We start from the raw sequence: 20,153 nt of genomic DNA on the forward strand, positions 1-20,153 counted from the left end.
TGCTGGGTCCCTCAGGCTAGCCTGGAGACACCTCCAGTTGCTCTAAGAGATCCGTTTTGCTAGGACAACAAATAACCGCCTTTGGGAAAGCTAGCAGGGCACCAAAAGCTGGGGTCGGCATGCTCACAGGAGGAAAATTTCCGCAGAGGTCTAACCACCACGACAGGAGAAAGGCAGTAAATCAGAGACACTTGTACCAGCACACTATTATGGGACCAGATGAGATTTTACTCGTGTCTTAGGCTCTGAGGCACAGTACCTGGTTTTTCTAATGTGTGAGAATTTTCTTCTGATTTCCAATCAAAATTGGTGTCACACCAGTTTAAACCCATTCATTCTTGCGCCAACATATCTCTCTGCTTCAAGCATTCTTCTCTTTCCTTTGTATTTATCCGCTTGATGTATTTATGGACCCAACCACCTCTCTCTGACATATTTCCCAGGCCATCCGTCTACACCGCTGTGACCTCCAGACAGACACTAGAACACCTGTCTGTTACTGTACGGGATCTGCAATGCACCCACTCAAACAACGCTGGTCAAATACTTAAAAAAAACCCCAGCCACTGCTCCTATCATTCACCTCCTACATTCCTATAAAACACAGCACGGGAAAAGAGCAAAAAACCCACCAGGCACCTATCAATGCTGCCAGAATCACCAGAGACAAGAGAAAAAATATCCCACACTGAGCAAGAATCAAAGCAGTAAAAAGGCACTTTGACTAGCACCTCTGAGTCAGAGTCTGCGAGGGAGAGGAGAACACAAGATCTGCCACCAAAAGCGCAGTTTCATCCCGACAGGGACGGTAAGGGCTGTGCTGGCCGGCGTGGCTGCTTGCTCCTCTGGAGAAAACATTTTCAATACAGAAAATATGTTCCCATTACATCTGCGTGACAACTTCCAGATAACTCAAAAAGGTTCAAGATTCGGTTTTACGCCGAGGGACAGTTTTCAGAATAAAAATCTTTTGGTTTTAGAACAGAACATTAAAATTCAAGACAGAGGTCTTAAGATTGCATTTCTGAAAGCAGCTTCCACAAAAGCACGTTGTGACAATGACAGGTTACGTAGGCACCCAGCGGTACCAGCCACGCGGTGCGTGCCTGTGCCTTTTGTGCGGATGCCAAACGCCACTGCACAAGAGCTTCCTAAGATAAATACTTTATTCTGTGTTTCTCTAATGCTTTTTTTTTTCTTTTGCTATCGCTGTTTAGAATGTTTGGACAGCTCTACTACGCCTTTTGTGCGGATGCCAAACGCCACTGCACAAGAGCTTCCTAAGATAAATACTTTATTCTGTGTTTCTCTAATGCTTTTTTTTCCTTTTGCTATCGCTGTTTAGAATGTTTGGACAGCTCTACTACAATAGTAGTTTTGATGTCTCGCAGACTTCCCTGTTGCTACACCGTTTAGGCAAGTTTAAATACACGCAGAGAAATGACAAACAAGTTGTTAAGCACCCGCCTGCCAGCTGGAGTAAGAAATACTTGTGGGGGAATTACTACAAGCTGAGGTCTGCACACAAGCCTTCCTTCTGGAAGGTACTCGCCACCAGCGGTCTGGGCTCAGCCACGCACACCTCCCCACCACAGATCTGCCACACATGAAGCACTCATAGAAGTGGCAGAAGACGTGGGCATGCCAAATGCCATCAAAAAGGAGGGACTCAGCACACACAGTGACGCGCTGAACATGGTGTCACTGTGACGGAGTCTCATGAGCTGTTCTGCAATTGCTCGTTTCCATTTTCTTATAGTCCATTGACTTGAACAAAATTAAACACACTCCAGGGCAAAACAACCAAGTAAAGCAAATCAAAACACTTACGCTGTTCAAAAACATTTTCTTAAAAAATTGCAATTTTGAGGATAAGCATTGCTCTCTTGAGCAAACTAGAGGCAGTTCTTCCCAGTTCTCCCCTTCAGATGACCACAGAACTGAGACAGGGAGAGCAGAAGTATTTTGTTTCTGTGGAACGCATTCACCAAACCCAATTGCACCTACCTAGCCATTCCTAAAGGACCACCAACACGCCACGGGAGTAACCACCGCGGCAGCAACACAAATCAAACTGCTGCCGTAAGGAAGGTGGGTTCTATCGACCAGCAGGTTCCCCAGCTGAGTTCATGTTATACTAGTTCCATTCTATGTCCTGGTTGTGCTAATTCCTGCTCTCCCTGCCTAGGGCCATTACATGCAAAGAACGTAAAGTCTGAGAGTCACTCGCAGTGAGTTATAAGGAATGAACTGCACCTTTCTAACAGTATCATCTTTTAAGCACTCAAGAGGATCAGAGAGTCAGTCGGATACTAAATGACATAAACAAGACCTACTAATTTGCTCCGTCTGCCGTTTTCAGGCAGCAGGCAGGGACAGCTCGCATTTGGATTTGACCTTCCTCCTGTTTTCTCAAGTCCCTGGTACCGGTGACAATCTGCCTGTTTCAAAAAACAGTGTTTATAAGCAAACTGACTGGTGCCACCAAGGCAGGATGTTTGACTGGGCACGTCTAAGCTTTACGGAGGATGGTATGTGCCAGCGCTGTGGATGACGCACCGGCTGAAGGTGTTACCACAGCAGCTCTGAAAGACGAGGGTCCCCTCACAGCCCACTGTCCATCACGTGTGTCATAAAGCTGTTCCCAAGAATTCAAACTCCAGTCTATTTATTTTTTGTCCTCATCATAACAAATTTCTCTGACACAACTCAATAAATTGTATGTGAAGCCTTCATCCGTCATGAACTAACCTGAGATGATGATGATGTCGGCATTTTTCACAGGCCACTCAATGTTCCGAAGCGCGTGTGGTCTGGCCAGGATATTTCCACTACTCTATTTATACTCCTCCTCAAACTAGAGTGATGTACGCTACATTACATTCACCCCATCTGCACAGGCTGGTCCTTCGCTTTCAGGCAGCATTCAGTGTAACTGGAAAAGATGCTTTTGTGCATCTGTAACATCTTTGTGCATCTGTAGCTTTTTGTGCGCTGTAAAACCTTTGCTGTGTTTTTGGGTTGCAGTTTACTGTTAAATGGTGCATTTTAGTGCATTTTCATCTTAGGAGAAAGAGGCTGATGGCTGATATCTTTGCTCAAGTTATGCCATGAAGAAATATAATCTGCCTTTTAATAGAACCGTCAAGGACCCATTCTCTCCAGTTTACTATAGGGATTTGTATACCCCATACAAAAGTATGATGGGTTTAATTGGAACAGACAGCATGACAGCATAATTTAACACAACTGTTTACAACTACTACAATAGCAGCTTCCACAGAGCTCTCGGTGATTTTTCAGGAGCATTTGCAAGTATAAAGAACGTGTTTTTTAAAAAAAAAAGTCATTTCCTACAGCTATGCAAAGGGGATTAAGGAAATCTATCAGCAGCGACACAGATATTTAGAAAAGGCAGATATTTGCCCATCTGAGCACAACTAAGATTTGGTGACGTTAATAGCTCTTTTCAATGGCTAGATTAAAGAAAGTGTTCTGGTTCAGCCTCAGATGTATGGCACATAGGAAAGGCAGCCTTATAGGTTAGGAAAGTATTTTGGGTGTTCTTTGCCTAAGGAAAAGCGAGATCGATGCGACCAAACCAAAGCCCCCTCATCCTCCAGATGACCACAGGAAATCATCCAGTGCACGCGAGGCTTTGGCAAGCCCTGCGAGAGCAGCAGTCGGGCGTTACCAGAAACAGCAGGAGAGTCAAAGGCAGAAAACCACAGAGCATGGGCCTGGGAAGAAGTGGTGGGAGAGGCACTTCCCCAGAAGCCTTCATGCTGGAGCTGCAAACAACTTCCTTTTGTTTGGTGCTTCCTATTCGGGCAACAGGATTGCTCATTCTTTTGTAACCGCCTCAAACATATCTGGGTATTACCAGCTCGCCCTCCTAATTGCTGACTTCACAGAAGCTTCAGCTCTGGCTAAGCCCTTGGGTCAAAACTAGTGTTATTATTATATGCAAAAGACACGAAGCCTCTGTTCTACCAGATGCTGCAGAATGGAGATGTACATGGAAGACCAGAAAAACAAGCAAATTTGTTTTCTAAAGGGCATGTCGAACACGAATACTGAAAGGAGCTTGGTGAGCGTGAGAGTAATAAGAAAACAGAATACTGCTTAATTAGCCAATAATGAAAAAAGCTCATTAGGGAAGTTTAACGCGCTAACAGAGACCGCAACCCAGTTCTTTTCCTGAAGTCATTTTATGGCAATGTAAGTTCTTCAGAGTCATTACGCTATAGATTTATTCTTTATTTAGTTTTGAAGATATTCTCAAGACCCAAACGATCGTTTTTGACCTCGAACTTTGTGCTTTTGTTAGATTTGCCATCCACTCAAACCAGATCAGAGTAACGCAGTAAGGGCAGGCAGGGAAGAAACCGGGCTGCGATCAACACCCATAAATTGCGTTGGAAAAGGGGCCCATGAGAGTTACTGGGTTTGAAGGCGGACAAAATTGCTTTTCTTCTTCAGGGAGAGGAGAAGGCAGAGCAGTATTTATGCAAGCAGGCAGATTAATTGGCTTTTGCTGAGCTCTGTGCTGCTGCAGCTAACCCGCTCCCACAACCTGGCCTAATTCATTCTGAGTTCGCCTGGGTACCGCCTCACCCAGCCCCAGCACAGGTGTGGTGTGCCGCACCCTGCAGAAACCTTCTTTGGGAAGCTGCACAGCCACATGCCAAACACACTACTCATGAACTTCGTCCAACACAGTTGTAGCCCCAAATGGATCAGTCGGATCAGAATAGGCTAGGTTAAAACCCATATAATGCTCTCAGAAAAGGGGCACAGTACCTTAAATGTGCTGCTAGTGGCAATGTGCAAGAAGCTAACAAGCATCTCAGCTACAGGACTCTGCATATCCAAGGGCTCCACGGCATCAGTGACTGTGACACTTACATAGTGACATCCCTCATTTTCTCCACTCAGGAAACCTAAGGACAGATCCCAGCGTAGTTCTGGATAGTTCTGGGGGTGAGCTGTTTCTCCACACCCCTGCCTGTGTCTGTAGGGTCTTCCCAGTAACAGACCCTCTGCTTGTGACTACCAGAGGCAGGAAGGGGATTAGATACACGTAGCTGCCATCTCCCCTCCTGCTCGTTCCCAGGCACCCGGCCCGACACCAGTTCTCCCATATCCTGTCCACCATCCAGCTAACCAAACCAAGGCACGCAATACCAGTACCGTTTGGGACTCAAAAGAAACAAAAAACTCCCAGGCCCTAAAAGCACACACAAGAATTTTCACTCACTCGCTCGCTCCCAGGTGTTTCCAAGGCATAAAGGAGTTAATTTTCACAGAGCCAAAGTATAACATCAAAAACTGACTTAAGACATATAGAAGCCTAAATATTAGATGTCCAGAGATGTCAAAATTCTGCTAATAATTTTGCACTTTCTGCCTTTACTCCTTCCTTTTGTCAGAGATTTTTACATTCTTATAGAGCAGATGCATTGTTTTACATTCCAACAGTGCTGCAGCTGCTGGTACCTAAGGCTGGAGAGATTTATGGATAATAACGGGAGTGCACAATAAACAAGCACATTTGGATGCATATCAAACAGAAGCTGCATCAGTCAATCAAACTGCTGGACAACTGATCCAAGTTTACAGATAAATGTAAAACAAAATAAAATTCTCCAGTCAGCCAGGCTGCTGCTTCGGAAAAATATGTTATGCATTTCCTAGCCCCGCACTGACATGGATAATGTACTGCTTTCCTCTCTGAACAAAGCACACTGCACAAATTTGTTTTCTAAGCCAATGGATGTGCAAAAGCAGAAAAGAATAGTCGTTCCTCTGCACCGCCATCAATAAAAAAAATAGCAACCATATCAAACAGTTTGTGTAACAAGAAAAAAAGAAGTACGTGGCAATGTCAGGATCTCAGCCCATCCCAGCTGCACACAAACCAACCGCCCTTCATCGACACAGCAGCTGTGGCACCAGGCACAGTCCCTTCCCTTATTCTGACATCTTATTTTTGCATTCTCTCATTCTGTACAAATGAAAACAATAAATATTTCTGTGTATCCTTTTTCATCAACAGAAAAGACCCAAATAAAAAAACATCGCAGCCCCAATCCAAAGTCGACAACTTTATGCAGCTCTTTCTCAGTCTTTATCCATTAAACCCACTGGAAGGAAAGCAGTTGTTCAGAGAAGTGGTCCGAATTGAACTCTTGCTGGTAAACCTGTACCGAATCTCAAAGGTGTCTGGACACAGCTCTGGTTAACAGCTGGGGGAAAACGGGCTTTTGAGTTTAACATGCCCCGGGGACCCGCAGATACGAATTGGAGCACCCCGTGGCCGTACCTAGGGAGAAACATGCCCACCGCATTGACCCAAGCAGCTGGGGCTGTTCTCATTCTCCTTTCTCTTCTAGCTTCTTATGGCCAGCAATTCCTGGCACTCAGAAATCGTTCGGACCATCCCAAAGGGCCTCTTCAGCCTGATGCCAGAGCCAGATCCAGACCAGGAGCCCCAGGCTGTGTAAGCAGTCAGGGCTCTGCAGACCTGCACTCCAAGACTGTTCGTGTCCGTCTCCTTGAGTACGACTTTCCAGCTGCTCCTCACGGCCTCCTACCCCCACCGCTCCAGGGTCTGACACTGTTCAACCTCCACAAAACTCATCTTAAAATGTGGTATTTTTCTTGTACTCCCCGATTTGGTTTTGTCTTTTTTGAGCCAACCAGCTACTACTCAAGTATTTATCTACTCCTACCACGTGTATTACAAACTGTTGGTAGGGGATTTTGTGTAAGGAGTACACCGGGATGTGCTTAGGCAGCAATCGAGGATTCCTTCTGTGCTCTTGTATTTTCCTAAACTCCCTCCTCTTGCAGAACCCCTTTGCTAAGGCCTGGGACACAGCTACGTTTACAGCTTTTTAAACTTTACCATCACTTGTGGCAATATCCTTTCCTTGGCTGCTGCTCGCTCTTCCACTCAGACACAGACCATCTGCCATCCCGCTCACCAAACTACTTGTCAGCTTTAATATCTGAAGGCACTGAAGGATATTGTAGGCATGAATTACTTCCCTATTTTTATTTCTAAATTTTGGGCAAGGAGAGTATTGTAGTGAGAAACTGACTGCCGGGACAACATTGAAGCCCACAGCAGCCAGGACAGAAGGCATGTTCCATACATTTTCAATGCACGCTTCTTACCCTTTATTCCAAGTTTATTCACACTCTCTTTGCCAATCGACTTTAAAAGGTTTTCAGCACACCCAGATGATAAGCAAAAGACTCCAGGTTACACACTTTAGATGTCTCCCCCCAAAGCTAATCCCTTTTCATAAAGCAAAACACACGAGTTCCAGTGAAAAACGTGCAGGTGATACTCAAATTAATCGAACTGGAGAATCCTTGGGGTAATTCTGATGGAGTAATTCTAAGGACTGCAGCTCCAGCAGGCAACCTGATAGCTGATGAAAGACAGCGCTGTCCGAAGCAATGCAGACTGTGAGGATGAGCTGTAACTCTCACTACTTCTGAGTTTTGTCAGCACATAAATACTACATGTTAGGGGGAACATTTGGATATGAAAGATCAAGAGAGGAAAAGCTTTAGAGCCCTGTTGTTCCAAACCACTCAATCCAGGGTCAGGACGGAAAGGCAGGGAAGATCAACTCTCTTTCTCTACCTGTTGACCACTCTAAACTCCAGTAATTCTCATTTGAAGGCTTAAGTAAGCCTCATTCTCATTCTACTAAATCTCATTCTCACTCAAGCTTAAGCAATTTTCATTTCCAGGACAAACTCAGCTGTGAAGTTAAAATACAGAGCAGACCCTCCAGGTCTTATTCTGGGCAAGCAAAGGCTCGTTGGAAATTAATTTCAGCAAGTCTCTTCACTTGGGCAAAAAGTGATTCCACGCTACACCTCAAAAACCCCCCGAAAACCCCTACTACTCACTGGATTTTTTCTTCCTGGTACACATTATAACTCCATTGCTGTATGATAGCCCTGCTACACTCAACTCAACTGAATTCAAATTAGAACTACTAGTGAATGCAAAGTCAACAGCTGTAAGAAAATAAAAATGGATGGATTTGATATTACAGATGATCCAATTTCCCTTATTTTCCCTCAGTAGAAACACATACCACGTCAAAAAACAATGGTCCTCCAGAAAATATTTGCCTTTGTTCATTTACCAGCTTGCTGCCTGATGCCATCCCTATGGCCATTTAATAAACGGTCACTTCATGGTTTACTTTGAACAGAGAATAACCTGAGCAGCCAGGATCTAACTGGACTCCTCAAGAGCCGATGTGGTTGGTAGGGTGAAGCCTCAGCACATGTGCCTGGCCACAGAAAGTCACTTTGGCACCACTACCTCCAGATCGCGAGGTGTACTGGAGACGGGCAAGGACAGACTTTACCTTGTGTTAGTCTTACCCTTTTCTGATGGTTCTCTGACAACAGAACTCTCCTCACATGTTTGATACATATCAAGGAACAGGATTTTATTCTAATAAGCAAGCCTCAGCCCCTGTTTCTGTGCAGGGATTTACATCCTCCCTTTGAAAGTAACTGCCACTCTCTTGGATGCTTCTACTTGATAAGCTTAAATCTACTGTACTTCAGACAAACAAGCTTGCACTAATCTGCCAAAGCAGGTCAATTCTGTACAGACTGCTATGGCAGCAGGAACACTAAGATTAAAAACTTGGTAAAAAACCCTACTACTGCCACGTAAAGAGCCACAGGGGCAGAGAGTCGTCTCACAGAGCCCATTCGGCCAGCTGGTCCATGCTCCACGTGGTACCCGACTCAGAGGAGCTCCAGTTAATTCCTGCCATCAACAAGCCACAAGGACATTGCTATGTGCCAAACCGAACCAGTTACCGAGTACAGCCGTGTGAGAACATCAGGGTGGGAGCCTGGCCGCAGCACAGCTGTGGGGTGCTGGATGGCGTTTACTGCACATGCAGGTGGTTATCACAGAACAGCTAACGGCACGAGACATCTTCACCGTGACTTGCAGGAACTTGTTACCGCGACATAACCCAAACTCAGAACTCATTTACCCTGCCATCTGGTTTTACACATTGCAGCAAAATTTATAACAATATTCCAGTCATGATCTTTGATCTGTAATATACAAAATTCTGTGTTATTTCAGGAGTCTGTTCTAGCTTCCAGAAAAAATGATGAATTTCTATTGACTGGCTTTGCCTTAAGTGCATAAATAGCCAACTATTCCCATTTTCCAGGGGATGAAGACACTTGCTGCTACCACACAAGACTGAATCAGTTTATCTGATTTACTCCCTCAGTCACCATGTTTCCTAGAACATTGAGTGATTTTGAGAAGGGTGGTCCTGCCTTAGTTAAGTACCATTTTTATTTGCAGTTGTTCAGACATCTACACGTGGCTTATCCAAGTTTCACTTGTTTCCTGTGAAACAAGTCATCTTTTCTCTAGAAGCGCACAGAGAAAACTTCAATGCTTTCAAAGCATTTAAGCCTTTGAATATTTACCAAGTGCTGAACAAAATCTAGCGAAAGGCATTGCTTAAAACTTGGAGACTGATAGAGGCAGCAAACTAATAAGGCATTAAGACGAGACTGAAGCTTGCAAAGACAACTAAACCAAACTGGAAACCTGAAGCCCTTACAATAACAAAGCTGCCTTTTGTTTTTATGTATTAAGGTATGTGTGTATATATTTATAATTATGATCGTTAATCCCCACAGACCAACCAGCTCCTTCCAAAGTACACTCTCCCACCATGGGAGTGCTGAGCTGTCCATCAGCTGCTCCACCAGCACGAGCCAGACTCCCGCGTTAGAGCTGCTCCACTGAATAGAGAAAGTCGTTAAATCCAGAGTATTAAAACATGGCGGGTCATCTCACCACCAAGAAAACTGCAAATTTGTGAGACGAAACACATGTTACTGCACACAGTTCAGCTGCAGGCTTCACACGTGCTTGGTATCTTTGATAGGAGCAGTGCCCCCGAGAAACAACACGCATCAGGATGGTTTTCTGCGGATCAAGGCCCATGTCGATGCCATACACGCTGTAAAACCCAGCACCTTCTAGAAGCATTAAGACAAAGTTCTGTCTCGTGCTCTTCTCTGAGGCAGGGCAATGCTGTAAACACACACCTTCTACTACACCAGTGATCTCAAGCCTACAGCTCTCCGCTAGAGCTGCCTGGGCAGCCGCAGGAAAAGCAGTCTTTTTCTTGCAGAAAAGGAACAAGAAATGTCCCTGACCCTCTCTCCTTTCTGTGGCGTGGTTGAGGCATTCGTCTGGAGGTGAGGAAAATCAGGTCAAGCTGAACAAGGACTTGAGCCTGTGACACACCTGTGGTGGACAAATATTCTGTTCTCTGCTGATTTGGGGCCTCTTTTTGTAGTCCTTCAGATCAGAACTGTTTTCTTCTGAACATGAAAAGCTTTCCCAACACAAGAACTATCGAGGCACTTAAACTTCTGTGCTGAAAAGGCAACATCTCGTCAAGAAAAAGTCAGTTTTATTAAAACCCCCCAACGAGCCAGGTTAAATTTAGACACTGCCTTTCACAAACAGCCCACACAGTGCGTATTTTCTCCTGATAAGTATCAGGTATTAACCTCTTTCTGTGTCTTCAGAGCTAACTGGAGCCAACCCCTTTGGAAACAAAACGGAACGTGGACATCTGCTCACTGTAAACATGTAAAGAACATTTTGGACACTAAATTAAACTGCAAATTATATTTTTTTTATTCCACTACATAGCAGAAGTAAAGGCAATATATAAGGATGAAAGGGAAGCCTAAATGAGACAGACCAGAGAGCAGATGAAAAGCCATTTGTGATCTAGGCATTCATCTGGAAGATGGGAAACAGGTCAAGCAGAGCGAGGTGTCAAACCTTGGTTTCAGAGAAGGAGCAAAGGCCGCACCAGTGGCAATGGAGGAAAAAAATCACAGCAAAAGCCCATGGCAAATACTGGGTGGAGGTGGAGATTAGCAGAAACGAGGTTCAGATGCTGAGGGGGAAAAGCCCCTCAACCAGGACTGTCCAACTGTTTGTTACCTGGGCTGTGTACAGAAGTGACAAGAGAAGCTCTCTGCTTCCCAGGTCCCTTCTTACCCTGCGGCTGACGATGGCAGTGAACAGTTGGACTTTTTCTGTACAGAGAGCTGGTACTTGCAGGGAGAGCGGAGAGCCGGGAGCCCTGGGAGCACAGTGCTCTCTGAAAAGGCTGGAAGCGAATCAAGTCCTCCCAATATCCACAATCTCATCACGAACTGCCAGTTACAATCTGTTCTTTGGTCTGCTCCTGGGACAACACTGATCTGGTTTGTCTCTTAAAAAACCATTTCCACAATCGAATTTATCACTGAAGAAAATGAATACATATCTTCACGGCTGGCAATTTCAATGCCCCAATGGTTGATACGGAAATCTCTAGCAGAACAGTGGGCACACAGGGAATAAAGATCATGACGGGACAACGCAATCTCAAAGGATACATTAATAAAATATTTACCAGTTCTGGTGAGACCAAGATTTTACCATTTGACCTTTCTGATCCCAGGAATAATAGTTTAATACATTGCTGGGTTTGCACAGCAAAATTTTAGCCAGAAATGGCTGTTTCGTGATGCCAGATGTGATTGTTATACAAGGCCTAGAAAGGAGTCTGAAAATGCCTTCAGGAGTCACAGTACCATCTTTCTTCTTGGAAGCAAGTAACTATCTTGATGTGCTAACCAAACTCATACTAATGCTGACCCCAAATCTCTTCAGTAAGATCGCCGTTATCTGCGGAAGATACGCATACACACGCACCTCCCCAGAGCACCTGCTCTTCACAAGTACTCAGACCACTTACTCCATTAATATTGAACGACACACTTACTCGAGCCATTCTTTAATAAGCAGAGATTGTTCAAATGAGCTGAACCAACACTGGCAGAAGCTCCATGTGAAGTGAAAAGTCTAACAACAGTAACTGCCTTACCAAGCATCCTGGTAGTGCAGTATGGACTTAAAGCAGACAGCAAACATCAGCCAAGAGCACAGAGGCTTCTGTGGAGTATGAGTACTGGGAAGGTGATCAGCCCACTCAACAGAAATCCTCTCGGAGGAAACTTCAGCTTTCATGTATGAGCCCCTCAGTGTTTTTACTCTCAAGATAGTTACTGTGTGTTGGACTGATCTTGAGTTTTGTGTCTGCAAAAATCAGCAAAATTTGTCTTCCTGCTGCTTAAGACTTGCAGTCACCTAACTGTGCTGTGGACAGCACTGGTCAGAACATCGGGCACCCCACAACATCGTGATTTATAGGCACATACACTCCTGCATTTTTTACTATAACCACTTCGACACAGAACCACTCAGAGGAGGAGGCAAAACAGCCCGTTCAGAGTGGGATTTAACACAGCCGGATACAGTCAAAGGTCTAAGATTAGTTGGTAGTAAGAGAAATCCATCTCTTTCCTTCAAGTGATCTTACGAGCTCCTGCAAGAGGCTGTGGTGTCTTTAGGAAACTTATACCACACTCTCTCAACCAATCCTGAGGCATCTGACATCAGAAGGGTGACTAAATCACCGAGATGAAGTGAAATGGCATTGCTGAAGTGAAATGCCATCTGGACAACCGAGTAGCTGATTTAAAAAGACAAAACCTGACGAGATGAATGCTTTTCAGCTAAGTAACTGTCATGGTTCATGCAATTCTCCTACACGTCATCTCACGATGACCCATCTTTGCTTATCCTTTTCTCCCTGAGCATGAAGAATTGTGGTTGCTGCCGGGCTGAATCCTCCTCTGAGGAGGCCTGCAAATGTGATCTGACAAGTCGACTGATTGATTGCCCCTTGTCCATCCGGACAAAATCAGAGAAGTCCTTCTGAAAGACAGCGGGGGATTGACACCCACAGTCACAAATCATTGTGATGAGGAGTATGCAAATCAGGAAAGTTAGTTTCTCAGACCAAGGGGCTAAATTAGACCCTTCCTGAGTGTCACAGAACATACCCTTCAAGATGTCTTTATACTTGCTGATTTCCAGACGCAGGATGGCCAACGGCAGGTTTGGGGAATCACGGCGTGTTTCTAAGAGGAGCGGATGGGAGAAGTTGATGTGTCAGAGGCTCATCACTTCAGAAAATGCCTGTTGAGCACCGCCTCGCACTCGGGCGCCAGGATGAACCCAGCGCTGGCGGCAGCGCAGGCTCGCCAGCCACAGAGCGCGATTCTCAGCACCGTCCCTTACGTAAGCCCCTAACCTCTATTCACAGCCATCTGCTGTGGCTGTTGCGTAATGAGTCGTAGCCGAGTGTGCCTGCCATCATATGGTAAACTTCCTGGAAATACACGTGCTAGAATCACTACACAAAGACATAGAAATTCTCAACTAGATGCCAGCCCCCGGTTTCACAGATGACTGGTGGTTTGGAAAGGCAGCCGTCAAACTCCTCTGCATGGGGTGGCTGTCATTTCCTGCTTCATTTCGAGCGTCTGTGGCTTGCAGGAAGATGCACTGATTAAAACTTCTTGTTGATTGGGATCTGCATGGCTAGGTATCTCCATTTTCTGTCTTCCTTGGGGTTTACACTGAGATCAAATAAAAAGATTTTTCAATGTCATTATTAGCCTTCCTCATACAGGCAGTTTTTAAAGAAGGAGAAGAAAATAAGTGGTTTTGAGGCGGGTTGGTTCATTTTTTCTTTTTCCTGCCATCAAAGATATTGCACTTACTCAATTCCAGCTTCTCCCCATGAATTTCTACAGAGATGCCGTCTTCGCAAACTGAATTACCGAAGACCAGTTACGGCCTAAAACTCATGGCAAAACCAGACCTACCTCAATACTTTAAATGAAAAGCTTTCAAAAGAAAACATTGTTGAGTAACCAGACGCCAATGTTTCCTGATCTTCCAGGAGAAGACATGAAGAGAGGAGAATAAAGAATCTATGTTCCTCTAAAATTAACAAAAGGATTTTGATCAAATTCAGATTGAAAGGTTCTACTTTTCCAAATAAACCTGTGTGACTTGGCTTCAATGTTGTTTTCGCTAATGCTAAATAAAGGGGTATGAATTTGGTAAAGGCTGGCAGCTCATTTAGAACTGAAAGATGAGATGGAAACCAGTGGTAAACCCCCCTTCAGTCTTCCCAGAGAGAAAGCCGGGGGGTGGGGGGGGGTGTCGTGTAAACTCATTGCTGTTGTTCTTAAAAAAAGACCAGGAATTCAGTGAAAGCAAGGGAAAAGAGAGCTCTGTTACTGCACACAAAAGTAACGAAAGCAATTCAACTTAATGCTGCTTGGAAACCCCTCTCACACTAGTGGACTTGTTTATTGCTGTCTTCACTTGAGAAGAGCGACACAAACTTAGAGCCCTAGAAGTAATTTAAAATATTTCCCTCCTTTATATTAGAAATGTGACAATCACCAAAACTCTTGTGATTTTTAAAATCTATTCTGCAGTACCGACAGGAGGAAAAAAAAAAAAAAAAATCGCTGACAAGTCACTGTTTGCTTACCAACTGGAACAAATATTCCAGTACTTCCTATGCATTTAGATTTTGCTTTTAAGACTGTAAGAAAACAAATTATATTATCAAAACTGATAGCAATTTTGAGTGTGATTTGCTTTGCCCACTGCATTAGTAGTAAATCTGTGATTTCAGTTAATCTCTCTTGGGCTTTAACTTTTCCATGTGTTCTGACAACAAACACATCCACGCTTCCCTCCATCACTGGTGAACCATTTCACTAACGCTCTGTTAATGTGGCACGACTGGTTTTGAGCATTTCATTCCATCCCTGCAGAGTAAAGCCTAAGTCCCTATTTTAAAGAAAAAAAAAAAGGTCCACAAATCAAGAAGATTCATTCTCCTCACACAGAGTAAAATTTCACGGCTTCTGCAAAACTCCAATCTGAAAACATGTCACCTTTTTCAGTCTGGATCCAGAGGTTTCCACCCATACTTGATCCAAGAGATCAAACCATGTCCCTCACTCCCCCAAGGGTATCTTTTCTTTCTTACTTTACCTTGCCGAGGTTTCGTATTCCCCAGCCTGCCTCTCACGTGATGCACCTTTCCTCATCCACACATACAGTCATTAAAACTTCTGAAGCAACTCTGTTGCTTTTCTCCTTTATTGCTATTTCTATGAAGGCAATTCCTTCCTTCCCCCAATCTTTAATGCATCACCCTGATCTGGGCTGACTGGTGGTGCATTTGAACTGGAGGAACTCTGTTTATATTGCCTTATAAAGAAACCGTAGATAACAGCGTGTCACACCCACTTGATGGGTGCTAACAGGTCTTGCTCTGACTTGTCATTTTCTGGGACTTCACTTGGCTGTCGCTATCACATAGCTCCTCAAACGTAATTTTAACAAGGCAATAAAATACTCCCTTTTGATTATTTCATTTTTGCAAAAGCTCCGTATCATAGAGCAATGCCAGCGATTTGGATTCTGTGAACACACAGATGATGTGGCACTATTCGCTGCCATTAGACTGATAAATCAGCATAAAATGGCAATCACTACAAAAGAAACGGGGTCTGCAGCCGCTCCCTCCATATGCTCTTGTTGAATACAAACCAGCCTTAAACAGCTGACGTAATTACAGCAGAAGAGCTTAAAAACTGGTTCTTCTTGAATCAAAGTTAAGCCACAAAATTCAGATTTAGATCCAGATTTCAAAAGGTCCATCTGGGGTTAAACAAGCCCCACATCAAGTCTGTTGTAGAAGGACTTGCTCTCAACAGCACTCAGGCATCCCCCCTCTGGCTAGTCAGTCCTTCTGACTTTCCTGAATTCTATCCTACTCATAACTGCCCCTACCTACATTCAACCTTTCAAGTCCTTCCAACAGAAAAATCTTATTTTCTCCCATGCTTTCTAGCAATCAAAAAAGGAGGAAAAAGCAAATTCAAGAGGAATATTGACAAATTTGGAAACGTTCAAGTTGACCAAAATATTATTCAGGTACTAGAGAAGACTCAGTAAGAGTCAGAAGTTCCATTTCTTTTATTTATTCGAGGTATTTGAAAATATATTCTCTAAGTATTTCACAACTGCCATGTGCTTCTTCCTCTCTTTAGTAACAGCCATGGTGTCCAGTGCAGTGAGCAGAAACTGCTTACAGCAGGAGGCTGGACCTCCCAAGTTCTCCAGAGAAGTCCAGACTTCTCTTTCAATCATAAATATCTCCTGATCTTACCAATACAAAACAGGACAGGGGAAGGGAAAATAAAAAAAAGGAAAGAAAATAATAACAAAACCAACCCCCCAAACCAAATCCCCAAAGCCCCAAGACTTTTGCTTGGGTTTTGTGGGGCTTATTCTTGGAGGAGGTGAGTGTGGGTTTTGAGACTTCAAACACTTTTCCAGAAAAACATTTTTTTCCTTTTTAAACTATTCAAACATGTTTTACTGATTTACAGCCCCGTCCTCCAGGAGAGGGGGTTTGGTCCTTGGCCACATAAAGAGGGAGCTAAGAATGAGTCACTGCCAGCTCCAGACATGACATTTGCTGGTTTCCCAGTGACGAGATTCACTAAGAAACACAGCGTGTGCCACGCCGCATGGGTTCAAGTGCTGCAGGGCCACGGTCTACAGCCAGCCCTACAGGAACAGCGCTTCTGACATTTGAAAAAGCCGCCACCACAGAGCCAAAGTGGAACACGGGGCAAACGGATAGAAAAAAACCAAATCAACGTCAAAACAAAGAGCGCATTTTAATAAAGAATGTAACTGGCAAATCCGAGCTGTGCATAAACTCTGTGTGGAAAAGAGTCTTGTGAAGTCAGGAAGGTACCGCCCTGCTCTGCTGCTGGTTGTCCTTTCCCCCACTGTTAGGACACAAACTAGGTTTTTCCTTGACATAAACACAACTTGTATGTTGACACGTGCACATACAACTTGGCAGAGGTAAAACCTGCCTATTTACGACTAAAGGTCAAGCAAAAGGGAAAGCTAAACCAAACATAAAACCAACTCTAGTGGGAGCTACTCAACAGAGAGCTACGAACAACAGGTGTCTCAACAGCACAGGAAAACAAACAGAGAGCACGAAAAGAGACCAGAGTAACAAGCATCACTGCTCAAAAACACAAACAGAACAACTCCACACAGATTTTGAAGAGCACTCAAAACCAGAAGACTTCATACATTACAGCTTTCAGGTGTAAGAACAGAAACCAGAGATTGGACATGACCCTTTGCTGTACGTCACTGCCTTTAAAAATTTAAGGCCAACAGCATTAATTAGTAAATGGATTCACTCCCAGTAAATCAGCTGGGATGGTATTTTTGGCATAGGTCTGTTAGTCTGCAGGATTGAAGCAAGACAGTGGTGGGGTAGAAGGATGTATTTGCAGGTGGTAGTTGGGCATATACTGAGCGGAGTGACAGAGAGTCTGTCTCCCCATCCCTACCTGAAATCACACCTTTACTCTGCAAATAAAGAGCAGCTTCACTGCTGGAAGTGCACAAACCCCCAGTTTTGTGTAAACTGATACCATGCTCTTCCTCTGTCTCCCCATCCCTACCTGAAATCACACCTTTACTCTGCAAATAAAGAGCAGCTTCACTGCTGGAAGTGCACAAACCCCCAGTTTTGTGTAAACTGATACCATGCTCTTCCGAGGAGGATATAACCTCTGCAGCGTCAGACAACGAGAGTTCGTTTCCTTTTGAAGGAACCACTCTGCAGCCTGTGCTGGGCTGCCTTTTAAATTACATAGGTTCATTTATTCTCAAGTCGGAAGCAGCAAAACGTTTCGAATTTTGATCAGCGACAGGATTACTCCAAACCCTCAGGAATCGCGTCCTCTGACGGCCTGCCCTGCTGCAGCAGCAGATGTTTTGAGAACAGAGATGGGAGAAGGTGTCCGTGTCCTACCAGCAAAGGCAGCCCCGCGCTCCTCACGCAGCTGCGGTGGTCCCCAGCAAGTTGACAATAAGCAAAGGGTCATCTCGCATGGCAAAAACAGCCTCCAGCATGGATTAGAAAGATAAGAAAAACATTTGACGTACTTGGATCTGACAAGATTGAGTCGGTTTTCGGCAAAAATTGGTCACAGCGGACTCCTTGGTAGCCCTCTTTGCACCTGAGGAAAAGGGGATAAATGACAAACATACGCATGCGGTAGTAAAAGGTTAATTTCAAGGCAGCAAAATCAACTAAAATTCTCCCTGCCAACGCTGCAAGGGACTGGCGTATTTACCGTTACCTCAACTATTGTGGAGGCAAGGTTATTACTGACACACAATGGGAGCACGTGAAATCATCTGTATTTCAAAAAAAGCCCCTCAAACCTTTTTGATAATTTTAGAAACTGAAAAGAAACACCATTTAAACATAACCCTTCTTTTAAATATCAATTCAGTGAGACAACCCAAGAAAAGTCCCCTATAAACCAGACATATTTGTAATAAAATAAACTCATTAGGCAACACAAAGCTTTATACAGCTTCTGCACTGTACAAACCATCAGATTAACAACTTGTTTATCTTTGGCTGTTTGAATAAGCAGAGAACACTCATCCGGCCATTAATTTTAACAGCAGTTTCTACTGTGCCGAAAAGATAACATGGTTAGGCATGAGAGACGACATTAGGCATTGTTTGTAGTGGACAGTCTTAGACTTTAAAGCACATAAACCAGGATACCCTCCTGCCTTAACACACCAGAACCGGCTTAGGCTGAGATTCTAACACTACGCTTTGTCCTGACACCTTACTTGGAAGAAATTCCATTTACTGCATTTGGACTGTTCTCAGAAGTCTCTCGCATTTCAACCAAGTGTATCAGAATCAGACCTTTAATTATTTATTCACCAAGCAGTTTTCCAGAGAGGAGTGATGGACACTTTAATTATGAATGACAGCAACAGGCACTTCTTATCTCCCAAAGCTCTCACCCATCATATAAACAGTATGTTCCAATCAGCATCACCACCTTTCATTAGGACTGACAACCGCAGCTTGAGTGATGTGGTAATGTCAGGAGCAGAGGAGAGTTATCTGCTCCTTCACAATGCTTCCACTCAGGCTTCCTCGAAAAGTTACCTTTTAAAACACTTTTGATTTAATAAATTAATTCTTCAGTGAGAAGTGCTTCTCGCCAGCAGTTATTCAGGGATTTGTAAGCACGTTTGTGAGCAAATAGGTAAACTGTAAGAATCTGCATCAGACTAAAAAATGTCAGAAACCTACACTAGGAAAAAAGATTTATAAAACCACGCAGATATAATTTCAAAACCTCCCTTTCGGCCGTTCTCCCTGATGGATACTGGGTGCTGCTCTGGAGATCAGCTTCTTAACAGTACTCGTCTATCTGTGAAATGACTGACGGAAAAACTGATAACTTATGCTCTCTGCCGTAGGGTCTGAATTCAGTCACAGAAAGAAGCCTTATGCAGGATATTCAATTAAAACTGGCCACTAGTCAGATAAACTGAAAAGTCTCCATGGACTCAGACACTGCAGCTTCCCCCTTCTGCCTCTGATTACAAAGTCTCAGCAGTTGCCTCACATCAGAGAGGAATTCTTCTCCAGCGTCTGGAGGAGAGTTGGCAGACCTCATTTCAGCGCTTAGGAACCTACGCAGGTGGGCATATTCGTGCCTTTGCATTAGCATCTTCTATTAACTTTCTGACATACGGTTGTACCTGCCTCATTTACTATTTCCACCTTACAGACTTAAAACTCTGTGCTGAACAGCTGGAGCAGGCAGAGCAATGACACAAGAACACCTCGCCAGTGGAAGCAGCCCCTTCCCCTCCTCTCTGATGGCCACTGGGACACATCTGAGCCTCCAGCTCTGCTGCCTGCCTTTCCTTATCACACAGTTCTTCACATAGCAGAAGAGAAACACCCGTCTATCCCACTTGACAGCTGAGAAAGAGTTTGCACCATGTACTCTAGCTGTCAGATGGACCAGGTAATTAATTTGGTCCTGCTAATTAACTGCTTATGCCAGAATTCAAGGAGAGACATTTCACTACTGTTAGCTGCTAGGGCAGATTTGGGGGGTGTGTGTGTCTCTATTCCAAACCCACCATGCCGGGGCCAAACCAAACACCAGTCTTTTAGTTTAAGAAAATATTTTCTGTATCTTGTAAACACGGTGAGAGGCGTGGTCGATATTTTCACCTCCCATTT

General features: G+C 44.2%; 1 protein-coding gene across 1 annotated transcript in view; it reads right to left on the reverse strand.

Annotated features, from left to right (window-relative positions):
* Positions 1-18,783, reverse strand: part of NRG3 (neuregulin 3) — an 86,815-nt gene extending 68,032 nt beyond the window's left edge. The window contains exons 1-2 of the mRNA XM_010137543.1: positions 18,731-18,783; positions 18,023-18,096 (exon numbers count right to left, since the gene is read on the reverse strand). Coding sequence (XP_010135845.1) covers positions 18,023-18,096; positions 18,731-18,783 — 127 coding nt within the window. The remainder of the gene's footprint in view (positions 1-18,022; positions 18,097-18,730) is intronic.
* Between the last annotated feature and the right edge of the window lie 1,370 nt (positions 18,784-20,153).

The sequence above is a fragment of the Buceros rhinoceros genome, unplaced genomic scaffold (genome assembly GCF_000710305.1).
Source record: "Buceros rhinoceros silvestris isolate BGI_N320 unplaced genomic scaffold, ASM71030v1 scaffold8966, whole genome shotgun sequence".
Classification (NCBI taxonomy): domain Eukaryota; kingdom Metazoa; phylum Chordata; class Aves; order Bucerotiformes; family Bucerotidae; genus Buceros; species Buceros rhinoceros.